Here is a 24907-nt window from a genome sequence, read left to right on the forward strand (position 1 = left end):
GCAAATTGGCAACAAATTAGAGAGTATCATCTACAGTAATATTGTGCGAGCAATGTGGCTGCACAGAATTAAATACTGTTTAGTATTTTCTAAAGATATGGCAAAGCTGGTTTGGCGCGCGCGCATTGTAAATCCGTAGAACTTCGCAGGCAGGCGAAAAAAGTTTATAAAGTTGTGCGGTCAGTAGATATCGGCGAGGAAAACAGTGTAACTGCGACGAGAAAACAGTGTAAGTGAAAATTCAAAAGCCCATTAAAGTGCGAGTTACTGTTTACTGTATGCAATAAATGTTGCAGTTTTGTGTGAATAATTGAGGAAGTGCATAAACAACAAAGTGAAACATTTGTATAAAGCGAACGAGCACTTCAGTTCCCGTAGGAGTTTGTAGTCGCAAAAATCAATAATTTTTTAGCATACACCTACACATGTGCATAAACGGTAAGAAGAACGGGATGTAGGACAGAGTGAGCAATATGGGAGCAGCAGATAACAGTGACGTGTATTAAATTAGAAACTATTTAGAGTTAATAAATGTGTGTGTGCCTTTTTTTAATTTATGAACTCTCTGAGTGTGTGCTCTGGTTACTTAATAATGATCTGAGATAATATCTTATGCAAAGCTCGTTTGTCTGTCCTGCCGCAATTATCTTAATCTTGTCGTTTCCCAAGCAAAGCTCGCGAGACTATGTACATACTATGACGTAGATATCCATGTATGTATATATGTACATATCCTCCCACCCTTTTGTTATGTACTCTGCCTGCGTACTTGCCTATTTGCTTTTTTTTGCTGCTGGCGCAGCCTGTTTTCTCCTATCTTGTTTCAGTCCAAACCAGCCAACCTAGTGCTGCTGCTGCTTCAGTTTCAGCTGCTCTGTTTCAAGGTCAGTGTAAGGTTAGCTCTCAACTGAAAATTGCGACGCAGAGTCGCAGGCATCAACTGAGACTGAGGCTGAGGCAGAGGCAGAGGCCATGGCAGTGATTTTGACGCAGTCGCAGCGCGTTGGTCGCTTGCTATTCATTACTGTTGTTGGTTTTGCTCCGACATGCCAATGGGGGCTGGTGCTAGCTGCCATAATAGGCATATAATGTGTGCGTGTCTGTACGGACACACACACATACATACATACATACATGTATGTTGCAGTGGTGTGTATCCGTGTCCGTGGGTATGCTTTGTTCCCTGATATTCATGTGTATCCCAATTTAATTTGCATTTTCTGCCTATCCCCCATCTTCCCCTCTGCCATTCTAAGCGCAGTAGCGTGGGTGTTAAAGCAAAACGAATACTTGCTTACCCTTTGGTGCATATTTGCCCTTTGACATTTATTTGTGTACATTATGTGCTTCTATTACAACATTGTGTGGAGCATGCTCTCCAAAAGTATCTACAGCATCCGCTCTCTCGCTCTGTGTGTGCGTCTCTCTCGGGTGTGTTAAATTTTCCAGTGTCTGCTCTTACATAATCATTTGCAGGCGCTTATTTTACGATTATTTTTAGTGCTATTTTCCGCGCTGTGTTTTATGGCCTTTGAGTGCACTTCAATTGAAAGGATAACTGGGTTGCTATTGTCTTATAGTTGGCTGCCTGCTGGCTGAGCATGTGTGCGAAAGCTTGTTTATTTCTAGAGCGCTTAAAGAAACAAAAAGAAGGCTTTTGTACTTGAAAGTACACACATATATACATAGTACGTGTAGGGCAACAATTGTTAGGCTCATAAGCTAAAGTTATTTGCTAACTTTCGTTTAATTGTTGTAGATTGTCTAGACAAAAGAGAAAGATTTATGAACAATTCAACGTAATTTCGTTTCAATTTCAATTACGGCTTGCAACAAGTCTAGATTGCTATGTAGCAATTGAGACAGAAATTAGATACATTTATTTATTATTGAAAGGCGCCAAAGTCACCGCAGGCATTTTGTATACGATACGGTTCAGTGATTTTTCCGAACGGAAAAATTATAGAATCACTGTTATAATTGCGTCGCAGTGGCAGCCAGCGTAGTTTATATTATGCGGGATTTGACAATCAGCAAGTGCATAAAAGATAACATATTGTTATTGTTATTGTAGCTGATTGAGGTGCATTTGTTGTCAGCAATTTCCTTAATTGTCATTTACAGCGCATTTAATGCCCTTTGATTTATATGGCATTATGTTTATTCCACATCATAATCGACATACGTCAGCAGTCAGCAGCGACTGTCCCTGATGATGATGGTAACGTCTGATATTGTATAATAATGGACTGAGCGTAAACGCCTGATTAATAAACTGCTGCTAAGGATTAAAACAACAAATGCGAAATAACAATGCAGCTGATAAGTCATTACGTCAGCAAAACCCTCTTCAGTCTAAAGCTCCCCCCATTTCAATTAATTTTATACTCACTGGGTTAAACATTGAGCTAGCCAAAGCCAGCTCAGCTCAATTGATGCCCACAGACATAAAATGTAAATGGAGAAAACAAAAGTACTGCGACGTTCATTTATTGGCTGTCAACTGCATGCCGCTCCACTGTTTAATTAGCGGCAGCGCCCAGAGAGGAAAGCACCGCACCTGAACAGGTGAGCTATAAATAGCAACAACCAGCGCCTTACTTTTATCTATACTGCAACGAAGCCAGTGGTTTGTAACTGACATTGGGCTGAGGTCAAGATACACTCTTCAATTTTAGAAACTGCAACTACAGGAAATTTCTAATATCGCTATCATTCCAAGCCAAATTGTGATTAAATTGCACGTTTGCTCCATTTTTAGAATTAACACGTACTACTTCCAAGGTATGCAGCTCGTGACTGCAAATTTGTCTGGAACTGTTTTTAACATAGCACTAATTTCTTACATAAAATAACGTATTAATGAAATAGCACCTCGGCAAAAGATTTAGCCACTGTGCATTAAATGAGTTTCAATTATCAATAATTGCTTAGAGAGCCGAAGCTATTATTGTACTTTCTATTAACAAATGTTTCAACCAGAGCAAACAAAAGGTGACTGTCCCTAAAAATATTTAATTTGTATATTTGCAAATATTTTTATTGAGTTTGCGCCCAACAAAAGGGGAAACTAATTCAAGTTTACTCAGCTGACTGCAGTCTACGCTTAATATGGAAATTTTGTTTATTTGTATAATCAGGCCCCTGTGAAGTTGACTAGCTATTTGCAGCGATAAGGGAGCGAAGATAATGCATACCTTACATCGAACTGCATTTATTGTATACAGAAATGTTAAATATCAGTTACATCATGATTCATGGCAAAACAATATGCTGTGTCTATTTATAATTCATTTGTTTGCAACACGAAACCTGTAAACAGAAAGAAAACAATTTTGTTATGCTTCTAATACAATTTGCTAGAACGTTTTTGAAACCTAATTTAACAATCAAATATGATTACACGATATGTGGCATGCGCTGCTAGTTGCTATTATTACTTTGGAACTTTGAGTCCATGAACTGGAACATTCAGCCCATTCATTATATCTATTTCCGTTTCAGTACTGCTGAAGTTGCGAGTTATTGGCAAAATACTGTCCCGAATTAGAACACGTGCCCACCATTTATTGTTGAATTGCCTGCGTTTATACTGCCCAGATAACATAGTTATAGTTTACTGGGGCCCCGTATAACAATTTGAATCTGAATTGAGCGGATGCGACCGCTTGGCGTGCTTGTAAATCAGCGCCACTTAAACCTCCTTAAACAATAGAAGCGTTTTGGGTACACCTGATTTTTTGGACTCTATTGAGTACAGAGTCCAACGAGTACTTTCACATGCGTGCGCTTATCAATATCAGTTGGAAATTATATATATTCGAATAACTATTTTGGCTATTAATAGTCCCAAGTCCCATTCAGCTTCCCCCTTTTCCCACTTATCACGACAGAACTTCGTGCAATTGAGAGTGTTATCAAAATTCAATTACTGTTGGACATCAATCAATGGAATGTTTTATTAGGTCACCAATTTGTTTGGGTCTTAAGTTGTAAATCTAATAAATCCAAGTCCAGAGGTAAAGGCTTTTGGTTGTAATTATCACGAAGCGCTCACCAATTACGCTCTATAAAATTGAAATAGAAAGATAATACATATATACAATTTATATGGAACTCCTTCGCAGGCCCCAGACACTCGCTAACCACATGCTAGACGCCTGATACGTAAACCCCAAAAACAAAAATAAATAAAAATTCGCAAATCGCATTATCGCTAAAACATTTTTTTCGGCAGATAACCAAAAGCCGGTTTGTGTCTGTGTTTATAGTAGTAGTTCCTTGCCCCCGTGCATGCAGTCGAGCGCTAAAAGTAGACAACACACACACACAGACATATATGTATATATATATATATATACTAAACACATACATAACATATGTATATCATGAATGTGTCACCATCTTGCGTCTCCAACCTTGCGACGTGACGTAGCTTTGGCTGGCAGATAAGTTCGCTTGGCTGCTTTGGGACTTTGACCAGTCTAATTTAAATTTTAGTCTACATATTTAAGTGCAATTCTAACTGTATATGTGTATTCTAGTCTAAAGGGACGCTTTTGATTAAGCGTACGAACACTGAACTTGGTCGCTTATCAAGAATGTTGGGTCACAATTGATTGATTAATTTGTGCTAAATTCATTAATAGATAGCTATCAATACACACAAATTCTCCCATTTACATACATATGTATGTATATATAAACACAATTGAATTTATCAGTTCATGACACAGTTTTAATTCTTTACTTTTTTGCAATTCTGTGGCGCGTGCTATGGAAAATTTCGCCAATAAAAATCTTGCGAAATAATTGGATAAACACATTTAGATAAAACACAATACCGAAATGCATGTTTCTATTTTTAACAGCATGCCATTTTTCATCATCTTAATGAACTGAAATATTTGCTACCAAATTGGACAAATTTCTGAACTGCTGACAAAAATAAAAGCCAATTTGCGTCAATGATTTGTCTAGACTTCTTAAAGTATTTAGCTTATATGGAATATCAGTATTAAATTAAATTAAAAATTTCCATTGCTGACCATGACAGTGTAAACTACTTACATATAAATATTTATAAGTTACAAGTATTCCACAATTGAATGTGATAGCGGTAGCTGCGCTACTTTTCCCTATTCGATATAAAGTACAGTGAACGCTCGCATATCAACAATATGCATAAATTTAGATAGCTGCTTACAAATGCATTTGAACTAAATCTTAATATGTACACTATAAATTGCTAGTAGATCGATCAGCAGATCGGCTGTTGGTTAATTGCGAACGTTTACTGTTTGACCACATTCCAAGGTCTTTATGCTATAAGTGCATTTTACATTGTTGACAGAGAGACGATCGCTTGCCATTCATTGCCTTAGGGTAACAATTGAGTAAATATTTGAAAAAACTACATTTACGCAGCAATTTAAACTCACCGTTGCGTTTATAAACTACAGAGGGAGTGAGAGCGAGTGCAAGTTCGCGAGCAGCGAGCAGCAACAGAGAGGAGAGCGAGAGAGCTTTCTATGTAAAGCAAAATGCAAATGTAAATGTAAAACGCAGGTAGCGGCATCTCTTAAAGGGCAAGTGTAAGCGAAGCTGTATAAAAATAACAGCGTGTGTGCGTGTGTGTGTGGGAGTGGAAGTGCAAGCACAAGAGAGATTCTCTCGCGAGCAAGAGAGCGCATATTCCTGCTTTAGTCGCAGTTGGGGGGTTAATTTTTGCTTTGCTCCGCAGTTGGAGCTCACTCGTTTGTGAGCAGCCGTCAGTGTCGCGTGTGTTCCCGTGTAAAGCGTCTAGGCAATTTTGAAAAAGCAAATCACATTAAAATCAAATGCACATGTGTATACGGGTATGGTAGTATGTGTGTCTGTGTGTGCAAATATAGTGCATAATAAGATTGTAGTGCAGAATGGCATGTTAAAAAAATTGTTTTAAATTCTTTATTACAGCAACAGCAACAACAAGAGTCAAGTGAAAATTAAAAAAACAACCTGTGTTTCAACTGTGCTAATTCAACTGTTTCGCAAATCAACTCAGAGTCTGGGTGAAAACGCCTGAGATTAAATAAAATATAAACAAAACAAGTTTAAGTTAAAGCAAAAAAAAAAAAACAAAAACAGTTTCAGCTAGTGCAACGGTAACAACGTATAATGGCACCAATAACCATTGACAATTGCGAATTTGTATGTGCAACAAGTGCTGAAAATAACGTTAACTTCGAACTCAATAACGAAAACGTTTCAATTAATGCCGTCGCTGCCGCGGCTAGTGAAGAAGATGAGTCTGATTTGAGTCAAGCTCAAGCCGAAGAACACCATGAGGAACGCAAGACAGAGCAGATGCCTTGGGAAGCACCTGGTAAACAGGGTCTCTACGATCCCCAGAACGAGCATGAGGCATGTGGTGTGGGCTTCATTGTCGCAATCGATGGCAAGCGCTCCCACAAGGTAATAACAAAATATACAACATGCATATATATTAATATTTTGATTTCATAGATTCTACGTGATGCTCAGACCCTCTCGGAGCGTATGAATCATCGAGGTGCATGCGCCTGCGACAACGATACCGGAGATGGCGCCGGTGTATTGGCTTCGATTCCGCACGGACTCTACGCCAAGGCTCTGTAAGTATAAAACACACACACATATATTTACTATGTATAATCAATTTATTGACAAGTCGTAAATACATTTTGCTATTTGCCTCATTGGTAACAACATGAACAACAGCAAAATTGAAAACAAATATATGTAAAATGCGGTGCGAAATGAAACAGATGCATTTGATGCCAGCCATGTCAAAAATAGTTTGCCAATTGAACAACAACATGTACGCGATATATCCCACCTAAACAGACAGGCAGACTCTATATTCTCTCTCTGTTTGGGTAGAAAGTTTAAATGGCAACATTCGTTCGTTTTCGGAAAATAACACGACAAGCTCTATAAATTACAATAACAAGCGCTGCCTTCTCGTCAAATTATAAAAATTTCATATTTTTATTTCAGTTTTTAAGTGCAGGCAATATAAAGCTTTTAAATGCATAAAGATTAGATATAATGAAATTGTTTGTAGCTACTACAGATTTGCACCATATTATATCAGATGATTCACACAAGCTTAAAGCCTGGAATAAGAACATCTGGCGATTTCAATTAAAGTTAATGTTGTTTGAGACTGAGAAATGGCGAAAAACTTTTCGAATTCACGCTAGTCGTCACGCATGTGTTGCCTGCCTGACTAATCGTAAAGAGAGGAGCTTCATTCAAAAATTGTACTAAGGCCAAGTTCAAGAAACTCGCCTGATTACTGATAAATTAAAAGCCAAACCCTCCACTACCGCCTCATGCGGCGACTGCAGCTTCAGTCTGGCGCGTTTTGAATGACAAACGGACGCACAACGACGGACAGCTGTCGACAACAAATAGCACAACACACACAAGTTATAATTGCTGATAAGCTTTGCACTTGTTTCGTCATCTTTTGACGTAATGGAATTCTATTGCAAGCTGCATCCATCGCAATTGGCAGCAGCACATGGCTGGTTTGATTTGAATAAATAAAACGCGCGCAATTTTTAATCAAAGGCTTGCAGAGCTAGCGAAAACAACTGATATACTGAAAGTATCACTAACAATTAGCTTACAATTTTAATATACAAATGTTAATGGTTTCTGTTCTATTCGTTGCAGAGCTCAACAAGAAATCAACTTGCCGGAGCTGGGCCACTATGCCACGGGCATATTTTATTTGGATGTGCCGCAGCACGCTGCCGCCGAGTCGGAGTTCAATGCGCTGGCCAGGACTCTGGGATTGGCAGTGATTGGCTGGCGAACAGTGCCGACCAATCAGCAGGCCATTGGCGTAGTGGCGCGCAAGTCCGAACCGCTGTCTCGTCAAGTGTTTGTGGCACGTCCTGCGAACATGGAGGAAAAGGCTTTTGAGCGTCAGGTGTTTGTGCTGCGTAAGCGAGCGAGCCATGAGCTGGCCCGGCAGGGCAGACGCTTCTACATTTGCTCGCTGTCGAACCGCACGGTGGTCTACAAGGGTCTGTTCACCTCGGATCAGCTCTGGGACTACTATACGGATCTGCGGAATCGCGAATTCGAGACGTACATGGCACTGGTGCATACGCGATTCTCCACCAACACCTTTCCCAGCTGGGAGCGCGCTCATCCGCTGCGTGTGCTTGCCCACAATGGCGAGATCAACACGCTGCGCGGCAATGTGAATCTGATGAAGGCACGCGAGGGCGTCATGCAGTCAGAGCTCTTCGGGGATGAGCTTCGAAAGCTTTATCCCGTAGTGGAGCCAAATCTGTCTGATTCTGGCTCCTTTGATTGCGTGCTGGAGTTCATTACCATGGCCAGTGATCGTTCATTGCCCGAAGCTGTGATGACAATGGTGCCAGAGGCGTGGCAGAACGATCGCACGATGCCACAGGAGAAGCGCGACTTTTACCAATGGGCTGCCTGCGTCATGGAACCTTGGGATGGACCCGCTCTAATCAGCTTCACCGATGGCCGCTATATAGGCGCTGTGCTGGATCGCAATGGACTGCGTCCCTCACGCTTCTATGTGACCAAAGAGAATGTGCTGGTCATGGCCTCCGAGGTGGGCGTCTACGATGTGGATCCCTCACAGGTGACGCTCAAGAGTCGCCTCAAGCCTGGACGCATGTTGCTGGTTGACACGCAAGAGCAGAAGCTCATACAGGACATCGAGCTAAAGGCAAAGATAGCCAAGTCACGCCCACATTCTGAATGGCTGCAGCAGAAGGTGAGTGGCCGTCTGGCCCTCTGGGCTCTAAGTCTCTAAGCTAAACAAACTAAATGGAGCACTGTCTTCTCTTGTCTAAACTAAAATTTGTTATCTGTTCATTGTTTTTCACTCATGCCAATCCTCAATAATTAATATCCTATGGATGAATGCAGATGGTGAGTTCGTCGCTAGACAGTTGCTGCTGGTAGTTATTGTTGTTGATTAGCTGCCTTTTAGTTACTTTTCTATTGAGTTGTTGAGTTGCATCGCATGTCTTTGGCTATTCCAGGATTTACATACGCTTTGTAAAAAGTGACTAAATCGAACAAGACATTTATATCTGAAGTTCTTCCTATAACTACATGTCTTTAATTTTTCTTTATATAAAATCTAAAATTGAGGTACATTTCTAGTTTAATGTCTAGAAAACAAAAGCATTTTTTTATTGTAGTTTTATTGTTTATTGCTTAAAGAGATATAATTATTTTTAATTTGATATTTTACAGTGTCGTTAACTTTAAGTAAACTAAACTAAAAACTAACTCATGCTTTCCATACGCAGATAACGCTGGAGGAGGTTCGCAATGCCAACGTGTTGAATACACCTGTTGAGGAGCCACCCAAGCCGCCAGCTTCACAGCGTGGAATTTTTGATCCGCGACTCTCACTCTTTGGTTACACAACGGAAACGGTCAGCATGCTGCTCATACCCATGTTCCAGAACAAGTAAGTGATGACTTAATAGACTCATTTCAATCTCTCTTCAACTCTCTATTTCACTTTTGCTTACAGAAAGGAGGCGCTTGGCTCGATGGGCAATGATGCTCCACTCGCGTGTCTGTCCGCCTTCCAGCCCATACTGTATGAGTACTTCAAGCAACTGTTCGCCCAGGTGACCAATCCACCCATCGATCCATTCCGCGAGAAGGTGGTCATGTCCATGCAGTGCCCGCTCGGCCCGGAGGCGAATCTGCTGCAGCCATCTGCTCAGCAGGTGCATCGCATTTGGCTGCACAATCCCATACTGAGCATTCCGGATACGCAGCTGCTGAAGCGCAATACGCATCGCGGCTGGAAGACCAAGGTGCTGGACATAACATTCCAGTACACCGATGGCGTCCAGGGCTATCTCGACTGTATCGATCGCATTTGCCGCGAGGGCGTCAGCGCTGCTCAGGCGGGCTACCAACTGCTGGTGCTCTCAGATCGCGAGGCGGGCAACAATGGACGTGTTGCTGCATCTGCGCTGCTTTCGCTGGGTGCACTGCACCATCATCTGATTGAGACGCTGCAACGCATGAAGGTCGGCATTGTGGTGGAGACTGCGGAGGCGCGTGAAGTCCACCATGTCTGCGTGCTGCTTGGCTACGGCGCAGATGCCATCTGTCCCTACCTGGCCTTTGAGTTGGCCCAGGCACTTCGCGATGACGGAGTCATCGGCCAGGATGTCAGCGACAAGCAAATCTATGCCGCCTATGCGCAGGCCATTGACACGGGCATTGCCAAAGTGATGGCCAAGATGGGCATCAGCACATTGCAGTCCTACAAGAGTGCGCAGATCTTCGAGGCCGTCGGCTTGGGTAACGAGCTCATTGACAAATGCTTCCGCGGCACACAGAGTCGCATTGGTGGCGTCACTTTGGAAATACTTGCGAAGGAGGGTTTGGATCGTTTCCAGCTTACATACGGCAAGGTTTCGCCAGATACTCGCATTCTGCGTAATCCTGGCCAGTATCATTGGCGACATGGCGGCGAGGCCCACATCAATGAGCCCGCGTCCATCGGCAGCCTTCAGGAGGCGGCAGTCAACAAGAACTTGAATGCCTTTGAGGCCTTTAAGAAGACCACGCTGGACAGCGTTAAGAAGTGCGCACTACGAGGACAGCTGGAGTTTGTTACCGATCGACAGTCGATACCACTGGAGGAAGTGGAGTCTGCAAGTGAAATTGTCAAGCGGTAAGGCTGCAAATTAATTCAGTTTGAAATTTATATTCAAGGTCTGCCTATTTTTCTATGTAGTTTTGCCACTGGTGCCATGAGCTTTGGCAGTATCTCCTTGGAGGCTCATCAGACGCTAGCCATTACCATGAATCGCATTGGCGGCAAGAGCAATACTGGCGAAGGCGGCGAGGACTCTGATCGTTATTTGAGTAAGTTTTGATTGCGGCTAACAATGGAATCCCCGCTCTAATCTTTATATATTTCTTGCACAGATCAAGATCCGGAGTTCAGTCGTCGCTCGGCCATTAAGCAGGTAGCTTCGGGCCGCTTTGGCGTAACTGCTTCTTATCTAGCCAATGCGGATGATCTTCAGATCAAAATGGCGCAGGGTGCCAAGCCAGGTGAGGGCGGCGAGCTGCCCGGCTATAAGGTGACCAAGGACATTGCCAAGACACGCAAATCGGTGCCCGGTGTTGGATTGATTTCGCCACCACCGCATCATGATATCTACTCCATTGAGGATCTAGCCGAGCTAATCTACGATCTCAAATGCTCGAATCCTAATGCTCGCATTAGTGTTAAGCTCGTGTCTGAAGTGGGCGTGGGCGTCGTTGCCTCGGGTGTGGCCAAGGGCAAGGCCGAGCATATTGTCATCTCAGGACATGATGGCGGCACCGGTGCCAGCTCATGGACGGGCATTAAGAGCGCCGGTCTGCCCTGGGAGCTGGGAATTGCAGAGACGCATCAAGTGCTCGTGTTGAATAATCTGCGATCAAGGTAAGTGGCTAAGATCAGCTGAAGTTCATGCGTGTGCCTTCCTCTGTCCATCCACTCTTTGTTACTAATCCATACAAGAAATACATATATCTCTGAAGACGCCTGGTTATTCAAGTGGCAGCGTTGGAATTTTGATAAAAATGCGAACGCTCTGATATTGAAATTGAATTGAAATTGCAAAAGCATTTGAGATCGAGATCCTGATCGAAAGATTGAGAGACTGTGAGACTGTTGCTGGATCTTCAGCTAGCTCAACAGATCGTGAGGTCAAACAAACACACACACACAATGGGCCCCCAAATCGAATTCTCAATTCTCAAGCCAAAAACTTTCATTAAAGAATCGATTGCTCGATAACTTGACCGCTCGCTTCACGATCGTCGCACCATTTCGTAATTTCTACTCATTGCTTGATGCTTAAAACTGAAACCTTGTTAACATTGTATTCCCTTTTCTATGTGCCTATCTTCCCCCACACCCACACTTGCTGGACATTCTCCAATACCCAACAACAACAGAGTGATCGTGCAAGCGGACGGACAGCTGCGCACAGGCTTTGATGTGGTCGTAGCTGCGCTTCTTGGCGCCGATGAGTTTGGCTTTAGCACAGCGCCGTTGATTGTTATGGGTAAGTTGTTGGCGCCCAGTTGTTGTCAGCTGCTAATTGAACAATATATTGTGCTTTGCAGGTTGCACTATGATGCGCAAGTGTCATCTGAACACCTGTCCTGTGGGCATAGCGACTCAGGATCCAGTTCTGCGCAAGAAATTCACTGGCAAACCCGAACATGTCATTAATTTCTTCTTTATGCTGGCAGAGGATGTATGTATGCATAACTATAAATGATGACACACATTTACTATTCTGTCTTCTCCTGTAGATACGTCAAATAATGGCCAACCTTGGCATACGCAAGTTCCAGGAGCTGATTGGACGCACTGATCTGTTGCGCGTTGCTAGCGAGCGTGATGAGAAGGCGAGCAATCTGGATCTCAAGCTGCTGCTGCAGCCGGCACTGGAGCTGCGCCCAAACACAAATATTGTGGGTGGCTCGGTTAAGCAGGACTTCCAGCTAGAGAAGCGTTCCGATAACAAGCTGATTGAGCAGGCGCAGCGCATCTTTAGCGGCGAGGTTAACAACATCAGCCTCAAGATGCCCATACATAATGAAGAGCGCGCCTTTGGCTCCACGCTCAGCTATCACATTGCCTGGTATGCACGCCCAACTAAGCATCAACACTGTGCTCTATCTAATCCTTGACTTTTGCAGCAAGTATGGTGAGGCAGGCTTGCCGCAGGGTAAGAGCATTGACATACAGCTGGAGGGATCGGCTGGTCAGAGTTTCTGTGCGTTCTTGGCGCGTGGCGTCAATGTGACGCTCAAGGGCGATGCCAACGATTATGTGGGCAAGGGTCTGTGTGGTGGCAACGTAGTCATCATGCCGCAGGACACTGCACCTTTCGAGTCGCATCTCAATGTGATTGTCGGAAATGTCTGTCTGTATGGCGCTACCGAGGGCAACGCCTATTTCCGTGGCATTGCAGCCGAGCGATTCTGCGTGCGCAACTCTGGCGTCACCGCTGTGGTTGAGGGCGTGGGCGATCATGGCTGCGAGTATATGACGGGCGGACTCGTTGTTATCCTGGGCTTGACTGGACGCAACTTTGCGGCGGGCATGTCTGGTGGCATTGCCTATGTTTACGACATTGATGGTTCGTTCAAGCCCAAGGTAAATCCAGAGTCCGTGGAGCTGCTACCTTTGCAGCTGGACGAGGATGTGGTGCTGGTTAAGGGCTTGCTGCGCGACTTTATTGAGAAAACCAACTCCAAGGTGGCCCAAGAGCTGCTGGATAACTGGGCGCAAGAGCAGGATAAATTCGTCAAGGTCTTTCCATATGAGTATCAAAAGGCGCTCAAGGATATGGCCGAGGAACAGGCTGAGGTGGAGGTGGTGCAACCTGGCAAGGTCGCAGGTGTGGAAAATGGCAACGGCAAGCACGAGCCGCATATTAAGGACATCGAGGAGGCCATACAGGATGTGGCCCTGGAGCAGAAGCGTGCTGACCGCGTCCTCGATAAGACACGTGGTTTCGTCAAGTACAAGCGCGAGGCGGCACCATATCGCGACGCCGGAGACCGTCAGCATGATTGGAACGAGGTCTACAATTTTCCGCATGTGCGTAAGAACTTAAAGATGCAGGCGGCTCGTTGCATGGAGTGCGGTGTGCCCTTCTGTCAGTCTAACTCGACGGGCTGCCCACTTGGAAACATCATACCCAAGTGGAACGATCTAGTTTTCCACGGCGAGTGGCAGGAAGCGCTGCGTCAGCTGCTGCAGACCAACAATTTCCCCGAATTCACTGGACGCGTCTGCCCAGCGCCCTGCGAGGGCTCCTGTGTCCTGGGAATCTCCGAGCCGGCTGTAACCATCAAGAACATCGAGTGCGCCATCATTGATCATGCCTTCGAGCAGGGTTGGATCAAGCCAGAAATACCAGAGACGCGCACCGGCAAGCGTGTGGCCATTGTCGGGTCCGGACCATCTGGCTTGGCTGCCGCTCAGCAGCTAAACCGCGCCGGACACTTTGTCACAGTCTTTGAGCGTAACGATCGTGTGGGAGGATTGCTGCAGTACGGCATACCCACCATGAAGCTCTCTAAGGAGGTAGTCAAGCGTCGTGTGGATCTTATGGCCGACGAGGGCATCGAGTTCCGCACCAATGTGCACGTTGGCAAGGACACCAGCGCCGAAAAGCTGGTACAGGAGTGAGTGCATCAATAATCCCATACCTTAACCAAACCTGCTTATGTATATTCCATTGTTATAGCTATGATGCACTGCTGCTGACTACAGGCTCCACCTGGCCGCGTGACTTGCCGCTGGCCAATCGTGATCTGCAGGGAATACACTTTGCCATGGAGTTCCTTGAAGCTCAGCAGAAAAAGCAACTGGGAGGCAAGCAGCCTATCATCTCGGCTGAGGGTAAGGATGTCATCATCATTGGCGGTGGCGACACCGGCTGCGATTGCATTGCTACCTCGCTGCGTCAAGGCGCCAAGAGCATAACAACATTTGAGATTCTGCCGGAGCCGCCGCTAAAGCGCGCCGAAGACAACCCCTGGCCGCAGTGGCCCAAGGTGTTCCGCGTAGACTACGGACATGAAGAGGTGCGCTTGAAATGGGGCAAGGATCCGCGTCAGTACTGTACCACCACCAAGGAGTTTGTCGGTGAGAATGGTAAAATTAAGGGCGTGAACACCGTCGAAGTTGAGTGGACTAAGACAGAGACGGGACAATGGCGCATGCAAGAAGTTGCCGGCTCCGAGAAGTACTTCCCGGCTGATCTAATTTTGTTGGCTATGGGCTTCCTTGGCCCCGAGAAGTCGGTTCCTAATGAGCTAGGCCTGGAGCTGGACGCGCGCGGAAACATTAAAGCTTGCGTCGATCAATATGGCACCTCCAACTCTAAAGTTTTTGCAGCTGGCGGTGAGTTATTAAGCACATATAATTATTATTATATGATTGTTTGATTTATTGATTGTTTCTTCTATTGGCAGATTGCCGGCGTGGTCAGTCGCTGGTCGTCTGGGCCATAACGGAGGGTCGTCAGGCGGCGCGTCAAGTGGACACGTATCTGACTGGCAAGCCCAGCGGCCTGCCCGGACCTGGCGGTGTCATCGATCCCACTGGACACCGAGTCTAAGAATGCTGCAGCAAGTGTGTCTGTCTGGTCTGATCTGTGTGCGTGCATCGTCCCTTAGCGTAGAAAACTTGGTTTTGTTTTTGCTGTAAAACCAATTTACAAACTTGTGATTATTATTTTTCGCGATTTAGTTTAGTTCGAAACTAAAACACACAAAAAGACTTGAGTTCATTTACACTATTAAACGGAAATCGTGCTTTTTGATTCATTATACATAATTTTAAACTCTGCGCTGTTGATGCCACGCCCACAAGATGGCTATGTCGCGTTGCCCTCCAAGAAAAGAAAAAGACAGCGGTCTTTGTCAATTATGAGTGCAAAATCGAATGTTTCGCCCGCGGGCCATAAACAAATCCAAATTTAAGGACAATAACTAGAAATGTACCGTTACAGTTATATATCACATATATATTTCTACATATATACATATAGATGTGCATTTGATATTATCTAATTATTTAATATGTTAAAATTGCCGTTTAAAAGAAAAATTGGTATGCTGATTTAAAATTTATTCGTAAATTACTTATATAATCATCTAATGGATACTGATTATCTCAGCCTATATCGAGTTGCATTTGTAGTCGCTGTTTATTTAATGAGCCTACATTTGAATGTTAATTGCAAAGTACCTACTATTTACGATATGTATGTATTTTATAGGTGTTTTCCAAAGCTATATGTTACTGATATTTCTATATAAAGTATTAACAACTATGCCCAACTAAAACAATATATACATATATATATACAAACATTTATGTGAAAATATTTGATGAAAATATTAAAGTGTTGCAAATAAATTTAAAAGAGAATTTTTACTTCAAACTGCGCGCCAAAGTACATAAATAATATACCGATAGACCATTCAATTGTATACTATCGATAATTAATGACAAACAAGTCTTAGTATTTTATTAAAAAATATTCTTAGTATTTTAGTGTAGCTTAGTGTCAGTGTTGACACACGCCAAATAAAAATTAAATACCTTTTCAACACTGTGCGGATTTCGCACGAGTATTTTTGTGCAGCTTTTGTGTGGAAATTAATAGTTTTTCTTGCAAAGAATAGTTAAAAACAACTGCAAACATGGCGCAATTTGATCTAACACGCATCAATTGTCAGTACTTGGACAGACATTTGACTTTTCCACTGCTTGAATTTTTATGCGGCAAAGAGGTTAGAAATTTTCTTTAATTTGTGTCCCCGTCATCACAACAGCAACGACAACAACAATTTATTAACAATAATGTCATATTTTGTAGATCTACAATCAGCAAGAGCTGCTCGAGTACATATTGGAGACAGTAAACAAGACGAACATGATTGATTACACCATGGATACGCGCAAGCGTCTGAACCTCAGCCAGGAGATGCCTGAAGAACTAGTGCAACGCAAGGCGGAGGTATTGGCAACGCTCAAGCAACTGCAAAATGAGGTGGCACCCATTATGAAGGCTACCGACATTTTAAAGAATGGCGAGAGCATGAAGGATTCCAAGACATTTGTTAATGCCCTCCAAAAAGACTACAACTTTAAGGTGGAGCATCTGGAGAGCGCCTACAAGCTGGCTAAGTACCTGTATGAATGCGGAAACTATCAAGAGTCGACCTCGTATCTGTACTTCTGCCTTATTGTAATGTCGCCCAATGACAAGGTGAGTGTCAGCTGCATCTTTTTAAGAGAACCGTACTACCATGCCTTTGCTTGTAGAACTATTTGAATGTGCTGTGGGGCAAATTAGCCGCAGAGATCTTGACGCTCAACTGGAATACAGCACTTGAGGATCTGACGCGTCTGCGCGATTACATTGACAGCGCTAATTTCTCGACCATTCAGGCGCTGCAGCAGCGTACTTGGCTTATTCACTGGTCTGTGCTGGTGTTCTTCAACCATGCTAAGGGACGTGACCTTATCATCGAGATGTTCTTGTACAAGCCACTGTATCTGAACGCTATACAGACCATGTGTCCGCATATCATGCGTTACCTAGCCACCGCTGTTGTGATTAACCGCACGCGCCGCAACGCTCTCAAGGATCTGATCAAGGTTATACAGCAAGAATCATACACGTATCGTGACCCTATCACTGAATTCCTCGAGTGCCTCTATGTGAACTTTGATTTTGAGGGAGCACGTCTTAAGCTGCACGAGTGCCAGACGGTTATCCTGAACGACTTCTTTATTGTGGCCTGCCTCAACGAGTTTGTCGAGGATGCGCGTCTGATGATTTTCGAGACATTCTGCCGCATTCATCAGTGCATCACCATTAGTATGCTGGCCGATAAGCTCAACATGAAGCCCAACGAGGCCGAATGCTGGATTGTCAACCTGATACGTAATGCGCGTTTGAATGCCAAGATTGATTCCAAGTTAGGCCATGTGGTTATGGGCACCCAACCTCTGAGTCCATACCAGCAGCTGGTGGAGAAGATTGACTCGCTTTCCATGCGCTCGGAGCATCTGGCGGGACTAATTGAGCGGAAGAGTAAGCAAAAGAATCAAGAATCCATCGACTCCTGGAAGTACTACTAAGTCTAATTATATTATTTTTTATAAACCATGAACCGCCACAGGGCACGAATAAAACAAGAACAATATTCCCAGCCCAACCCGTCAATTCTTTTTTTTTTAGCTTCCGGGGGGATACGGCCGAGGTATGGCCAATTTTCTTTGCAGGATTGCCTTGTGAGGCAGGGGTTCGATGCAATTTGAATATGCAATATCTCTGAGATCCTTTGCAGGATCGAAATGAGGATAATAACAAATGATGCTCTAGACTTGGGACTATTTACTGTCCAAAAATCATCTAAATCCGACCACCTTTGCCCGAGCTATGGCTAGTTTCTCGGCAGTCCCAGCCGGCTGTTATTTTCATGTTGTTGTTGTAATTGTTGTTCTGTTTGTTGTTGTAATTTGCAATCGCTGCAAATCGCATCTCCTCATAGAGTAAATTTTCTGATCTACCAGGCGAGCAGAAGGCAGCAGAAGGTGGTTGCACTAAAATTTTTGCTTCGATAACAAGCCCAGTGCTACCCTGCAAGTCGAATGCAACTCTCCACTAAGGAACAGGGTTGCATTTTATGGTTTATTGAATAAGGCGCGCCACTTGGCGGGAAATTTGAATTTTCAGTTTTCAACAGCGATTCGGTTGTTATTTTCATGTTGTTGTTGTCATTTGTTGTCGTCGCTTTGTTGTTGTAATTTGCAATTGCTGCAAATCGCATCTCCCCATATAGTAAATTTTCTAATGTACCAGGCGAACAGAAGTCAGCAGAAGGTGGATGCAGTAAAATTTTTAGCCTCGATAACAGCCCCAGTGCTACCCTGTGTGTCGAATGCAACCCTGCACTACACAACAGGGTTGTAATTTATGCCTTCCGCGCCAATTGGCGGCAAATTTGAATATTTAAAATATAGTCGCTGGTGGGCGGCAAATTTGAATTAAAAATCGTTATAATTTTGAATTTGAAAATCGTTTTTATTTTTTTTTTGGCACAATACTTAAAATTTAAAATCAAAAAGATAAAATACACAATTTTAATAAATATTTACATTACAATAATAATAATAATACAATTGCTAAAGAAAATGTAATTGACATTGTAGTTTCAAAAGGAAAAGTGTTAATGGGAGGTGCAACAACTTATGTACAAGTGCTGTAATTAAAAGTTTTCAAAAGCAAAAGCAAGCCTTAATTATAACTAATTGATAAGTTTGTTTCTTTAAAAGCTTTATAAACGAAAAGGCAAAGCAAATAGTATTGCATTAAGTAAACATGTACACTTCAGAAGAGGCGGCAGCTTTGGAAGAGCGCAACTATCACAATCTCAGAGAGATTATACGCATCAACTATACTATAGGTTTCAATAGCAGGACACCAACTCGCTGGGACTTCGCTTTAAGACTGTATGTAAGCAATATACTTTAAGGATTAATTGCACAATATTTGATTTACTGCAGTTGGAGCATGGTACTTATAATAGGCGGCTTGATATCTTTCTATGGACATTGGCAGTTGTTCATACGTTATGTTGCCACGGATATGCCGAGAGTAACTGAGGTACAGATACCAGAATACTATTTATAGTTATATTCTAAGTGTTATGCAACTTTACAGAGCGTTACCACAGTTCTGCAGGCCAGCACATCGATATTGAAAATTATATATTTTCTACGAGCACCACGCGAGTTTTATTCGCTGCTGCAACGCGCCTGTCGCCATCAACTGCTACTAGACTGCGAGTTATTTGAGCTTATTGACGATCTGCCCATGGCTGCCAAGATGCGTCAGCAAGTCAATGAGATTATGGATGGCTTCTGGCTTAATACGCGCCGCCAGTTGCTAGTGTTTCTATATAGTATATGCTTAACTACTATAAACAATTTGTTCATGTCGCTAGGCATGAATTTTTATCGGTATTTTATCGCACACAACGAGAGCTTTGATATGGTATTGCGTAAGTGAAGCAGAGCTTGTGTTTTGAGCATATGATAAACTTCTTATGTGTTGAAGCCTTGCCTACGTTATATCCCAGCTGCATGGATAAGGGATTTGCCTTTCCTTGCTTTCATGTGCCAATGTTTCTGGAAAGTTGTGGCCTCTATTTATGCGGCCTAGGCGGAATTGGCTTCGATGTCATATTCATAGCACTTTGTCTGCATTGCGTGGCTCTGATGAAGACACTTTGCCACATGATTGAGTGTGCCACAGACGGCGAGTTGCCACAAGAGCGACGCGTGCAGTATTTGCGCTGTTGCATCTATCAATATCAGCGAGTGGCGTCGTACGTTAGTCCTTTTGATATTTATCTTTCAAACTAATGAGAACTCTTTGTAGCTTTGCTGTGCAGCTAAACGAATGCTATAAACAAATTATACTCGGTCAATTTCTGCTCAGTCTGCTCGTCTGGGGCTTGGTGCTCTTTACCATGAGCATAGGCATTGTATGCATCTATAGAGATATATATAGATATATTTTAACTGTCTCATCTGCAGTCTACTAGCGCTACAACTACATTGCGCATGATGATGTATTTGGCGGCAGCTGGCTATCAAATTGTCATTTATTGCTACAATGGCCAACGCTTTACTTCAGCTGTAAGTATAAACTCTTTACGTAGCTGCTGTCTGATCCTCACTTTCTTTTAGTCTGAGGAAATACCTGCAGCTTTCTATGCTTGTGCTTGGCAAGCGGAGAATCGTGAGTTTCGTCGACTTATTTATATGATGATTATGCGTACGAATCGCGGCTTTAAGCTGCAGGTTTCCTGGTTTTCCACTATGACGCTGCCCACGTTTGCCTGGGTAAATTGCTTGTTGTGCTAACTTTGTTGATTTTTAGTTGTTTTTATTTCCCTCATAGATGATGCGCACAAGTGGCTCATATTATTTATTGCTGCAAAATATAATGGAAAAATAAATTATTAATAGTGTGTTTTATACATCATTAAATGATAAGCAAGATTTAAGCTACTTAAACTTCAGCAAATCTTAAGCTCCAATTATAATCTGCTACACTTTAAATAAGAATAGTATTTAGTAGAAATCTAAAATGTTTTTACTGCTGAGCAGAATGTAATTTGGTTAATGTATTGCCTTTGTAGACAAAACTTTCAAGGCTTACAGAGAGTCTAAAGTGTAAATAGACGCCAACAACTTAATTCAAACGTGCTATAATTAAAACTTAAACTAAAGCAAGCCTTAATTATAACTAATTAATTAATTAGAGCAAGTACGCTGCCTATTTTAATAGCTTTATAAGCGAGTAGCTCAAGTAAACGACATGACATTAAGCCAACATGTATTCGTCAGAGGAGGTGGCAGCTTTGGAAAAGCGAAACTATTACAATCTCAGAGAGATTCTACGCATCAACTATGCCATAGGCTACAATAGCAGGACACCAAAGCGCTGGGATTTACTTTTAAAACTGTATGTAAGCAATATAATTTAATTGTTAATTGCACAATGTACGTTTTACTGCAGTTGGAGCCTGGTGATTATTATTGGCGGCTGCTGTTCCTTCTATGGACATTGGCAGTTGTTTGTGCGCTATGTGGCTACGGATATGACGCGAGTAACTGAGGTGTGCTAATTATGAATGAATCGAACTATAAAGTTCAGTTGCTAATTCTACATTCTTAAAGAGCATTTCCACAGTACTGCAGGCAAGCTCGTCTATAGTCAAAATGATTTACTTTTTGCAAGCGCCACGTAAGTTTTATTTGCTGCTGCAACGCGCCTGTCGCCATCAGCTGCTGCAGGACTGCGAATTGTTTGGGCTTATAGGCGATCTGCCCATGGCTGCCAAGCTGCGTGTACAAGTTACTAACATTATGGACAGCTACTGGCTTAATACGCGTCGTCAGTTGCTGCTGTTTCTATTTAGCGTCTGCGTTACTACTTTGAATAATTTCTTCATTTCGTTGTTCAAGAATTTATATCGTTATTTTATAGAGCAGCAGAGCGTTTTTGTTATTGCGTGGCGTAAGTTGAACACAGCGTTTGTTTTATAAACAATTAGCTTAGTAAACTTGTTTTATAGCTTTGCCTACGTTGTATCCCAGCTGCATGGACAGAGGATTTGCCTTTCCCTGCTTCCATGTGCTCATGTTTTTCGAATATTGCGGTCTCTTTCTATGCGGCTTTGGCTCCATTGGCTTCGATGTCATCTTCATAGCACTTTGTCTGCACTGCGTGGCTTTGATGAAGACACTTTGCCACATGATTGAGTGTGCCACAGACGGCGAGCTGCCACAAGAGCGACGCGTGCAGTATTTGCGCTGCTGCATCTGTCAATATCAGCGCGTGGCAGTGTAAGTTGCACTTTTAATATTTTATTTGCTTCTATAAACATAAACATATTTGCAGCTTTGCTACGCAGCTCAACGATTGCTATAAACACATTACGCTCAGTCAATTTATGCTCAGTGTGTTTGCCTGGTGTTTGTATCTCTTTACCATCGCCATAAACATTGTACGCAAAGGGTACAACATAAATGCAGCATTATATTAATTATAATCTTAACCCACAGTCCACTAGCATGTTGACCGCTTTACGCTTGACCACGTATTTAATAGCAGCGACCTTTCAAGTTGTCATCTATTGCTACAATGGTCAATACTTTGCCTCAGCTGTAAGTACGAACTCGGCTCAAAGTTCTGTCCGCTTCACTTGAGCTTCATTTCTTTTAGTCTGAGGAAATACCTGCAGCTTTCTATGCTTGTGCTTGGCAAGCGGAGAATCGTGAGTTTCGTCGACTTATTTATATGATGATTATGCGTACGAATCGCGGCTTTAAGCTGCAGGTTTCATGGTTCACCACAATGGAGCTGCCCACGTTTCTTTGGGTAAATCGTTTAAAGCGAATTGTTATTGTAAATTAATTTAAACTTCCTCACAGTTGGTACGCACAAGTGGTTCTTACTTTTTGTTATTGCAGAATCTAATGGAAAAGTAAACTACGAATGAAACAATGAGTTTAAAAGTTGAAGAATGGACGATTTTGTATGAAATATTAAAAATAAATGGGTGCATATAAATTATCTTATTTAAGCGCTATCTGCTACCATTTCTAAGTTGTGTTTTAATATCAAAAGTTTCAAGTTTCATAAAGTAACGCCTTGAACCAGAGCAAAGCTCAAACAGCCTGGACAGCTGCTTAGCGTTGCCAACGACATTTTAGGCTAGCAAGGACTTGAACCAATTCAAACAGCAGTGACGCGTATGAATTTCAATTACATTTTCTGCGAATTACAAAACTTTACAGCAAAGAGTTTCCCAAGAAATCAAGTCAAAGTCAATAGCAAACCAAATGAAAATTGAATAATTAAAATCAATTGCATGTGTGATGTGGGCGTGGCTTTGTGGCAATGCGTGTTACGCATGCTGGTTAATTAATAAGCGCACGCCCATTTAAATAACTTTATAAATGACAGGCATTGAGTCATAAGCTGTTTAATTAGCCAACATGTATACAAGTGAAGAGGCAGCAGCTGTGGAGCAGCGCAATTATCACAATATAAAAGAAGTAGTGCGCGTAAATTATACAATCGGATATAATTTGAGGAGAGCTACACGTTGGGATTGGGCATTGAGGCTGTAAGTGGCAACTCAAACTCAAATGAGCCAAGTTAATATGCTCAAGACTTTCAGCTGGAGCGTGCTGCTTATACTGGGCAGCTTTGCATCGTTCTACGGGCATTGGAATCTGTTTGTGCGCTATGTGGCCACAGATCTGTCACGCATATCAGAGGTGCATATCTATATGCTATAGACTGCAGCTAAATGTTTTTCTTTGCAGTCCGTTAGCACCGTTTTCCAAACGCTCATGTCTGTAGTGAAAATGGTTTACTTTCTGCTGGCGCCACGCAAATTTTACGAGCTCGTGCGTCGCTGCTGCTGCCATCAGCTGCTGCAGGACTGCGAGTTGTTTGAGTGCGTCAAGCAGCTGCCGCTGGCGTCGCAGCTGCGGCAGCATATCGAGCAGCTAATGCAAGCCTGCTGGACCAGCACGCGCCGCCAATTGTTGTACTACTTGACTTGTTGCTGTGGCATATTATTAAATTATTATATAACTGCGCTGGCTGTGAATATTTATCAGCACTATCAGCTAAACGGCGCTGACTACGAAGTTATGTTGCGTAAGAGTTCAACAGTTTGGCTAAAGCTTCAGTTATTAATCAAATAGTTTACAGCGCTGCCTGCGCTTTATCCTGGCTGCATGGACAAGGGCATGACATTTCCCTACTATCACATTCCCATGTTGTTGGAAACTTTCGCTCTCTACATATGCGGCATGGGTAAGTTTCTAAGCAGGCGCAGCACTTCACTTCTTTTGCCTGTTCCACTCCCCAGGTGCCTTTGGCTTTGATGTTATCTTCATAGTGCTCTGTCTGCATTGCGTTGGCCTCATGCAGTCGCTTTGCCACATGATTGAGTGCGCCACGGCCAGTGAGTTGCCACGCGAGCTGCGCGTTCAATATTTGCGCTGCTGCATCTATCAATATCAGCGTGTGGCAGCGTAAGTTTGCCACTTAACTTGTCTGCCACACAAAACATAACTCTACCCCCCTACCCCTCTCTTGCAGCTTCGCTTTGGAGCTCAATGCGTGCTTTAGGCAAATTATTCTCATTCAATTTCTGTTGAGTCTGCTCGTCTGGGGCTTGGTGCTCTTTCAAATGAGCGTTGGCATTGTATGTTTGCTATTTGCTGCTACCCTAAACATTCTTTAAATTTCTACTGTTCTTTTCAGGCTTCCAGCTTTCTGACCACATTGCGCATGTTTATGTATCTCGCCGCTGGTGGCTATCAAATTGTCATCTATTGTTACAATGGTCAGCTCTTTGCCAGCGCGGTGAGTGCCCTTTTTGCCTTTTGACCTCCAGCTCCAACTCCAACTCTTTTGTTGTTGTTTTTTGTTTTTTATGGCAGGCCGAGCAAATACCAAAAGCTTTCTATGAATGTAACTGGCATGAGGAATCGCAGGAATTTCGACAGCTCGTCAGAATGATGATAATGCGCTCGAATCGCAGCTTTAAGCTAGATGTATCTTGGTTCTCCACTATGACGCTGCCTACGCTGATGTCGGTGCGTATACTTGATATGATTTATGTCTGCACGCCAGTCGTATAATTTTGTTTCATACAGATGGTGCGCACTAGCGGACAATATTATTTGTTGTTACAAAATATTATGGAAAAATAA

At 43.0% G+C, this 24907-nt stretch overlaps 4 protein-coding genes across 7 annotated transcripts; all 4 read left to right on the forward strand.

Annotated features, from left to right (window-relative positions):
- Positions 1-144: 144 nt before the first annotated feature.
- On the forward strand, positions 145-15942 carry LOC108600119 (glutamate synthase [NADH], amyloplastic). Of its 4 annotated transcripts, none has more exons than XM_017987498.2 (15): positions 145-229; positions 5959-6456; positions 6508-6635; positions 7705-8791; positions 8947-8949; positions 9336-9499; positions 9566-10729; positions 10793-10923; positions 10987-11491; positions 12010-12119; positions 12181-12314; positions 12373-12704; positions 12763-14259; positions 14322-14980; positions 15052-15942. In XM_017987498.2, exons 2-15 carry the CDS (start codon positions 6160-6162, stop codon positions 15195-15197), a joined length of 6357 nt encoding a protein of 2118 aa, XP_017842987.1. In that variant the 5' UTR covers positions 145-229; positions 5959-6159; the 3' UTR covers positions 15198-15942. The 4 variants fall into 4 exon arrangements, with proteins under 4 accessions (XP_017842987.1, XP_017842990.1, XP_017842986.1 ...); XM_017987497.2 differs by lacking the exon at positions 145-229 and adding an exon at positions 5750-5858; XM_017987500.2 differs by lacking the exons at positions 145-229; positions 8947-8949 and adding an exon at positions 5750-5858.
- A 240-nt stretch (positions 15943-16182) lies between these two features.
- Positions 16183-17811, forward strand: LOC108598683 (eukaryotic translation initiation factor 3 subunit E). Its single transcript, XM_017985406.2, has 3 exons — positions 16183-16377; positions 16464-16856; positions 16913-17811. Exons 1-3 carry the CDS (start codon positions 16288-16290, stop codon positions 17732-17734), a joined length of 1305 nt encoding a protein of 434 aa, XP_017840895.1. The 5' UTR covers positions 16183-16287; the 3' UTR covers positions 17735-17811.
- Positions 17812-18996: 1185 nt separating this feature from the next.
- LOC108597935 (odorant receptor 63a-like) lies at positions 18997-22660 on the forward strand. The gene is given in 6 exon segments (XM_033293433.1): positions 18997-19652; positions 19655-19986; positions 20040-20145; positions 20198-20299; positions 22395-22550; positions 22604-22660. Coding segments are annotated over 6 exon segments (933 nt in total). The 5' UTR covers positions 18997-19472.
- Positions 22661-23170: 510 nt separating this feature from the next.
- LOC108597937 (odorant receptor 63a-like) lies at positions 23171-24907 on the forward strand. The gene is made up of 9 exons (XM_017984552.1): positions 23171-23301; positions 23356-23455; positions 23504-23843; positions 23898-24002; positions 24058-24223; positions 24291-24396; positions 24456-24557; positions 24635-24790; positions 24851-24907. The coding sequence occupies exons 1-9, from the start codon at positions 23171-23173 to the stop codon at positions 24905-24907; spliced, it is 1263 nt and encodes a 420-aa protein (XP_017840041.1).

This window comes from Drosophila busckii, chromosome 3L (genome assembly GCF_011750605.1).
Source record: "Drosophila busckii strain San Diego stock center, stock number 13000-0081.31 chromosome 3L, ASM1175060v1, whole genome shotgun sequence".
NCBI classification, from domain to species: Eukaryota; Metazoa; Arthropoda; class Insecta; order Diptera; family Drosophilidae; genus Drosophila; species Drosophila busckii.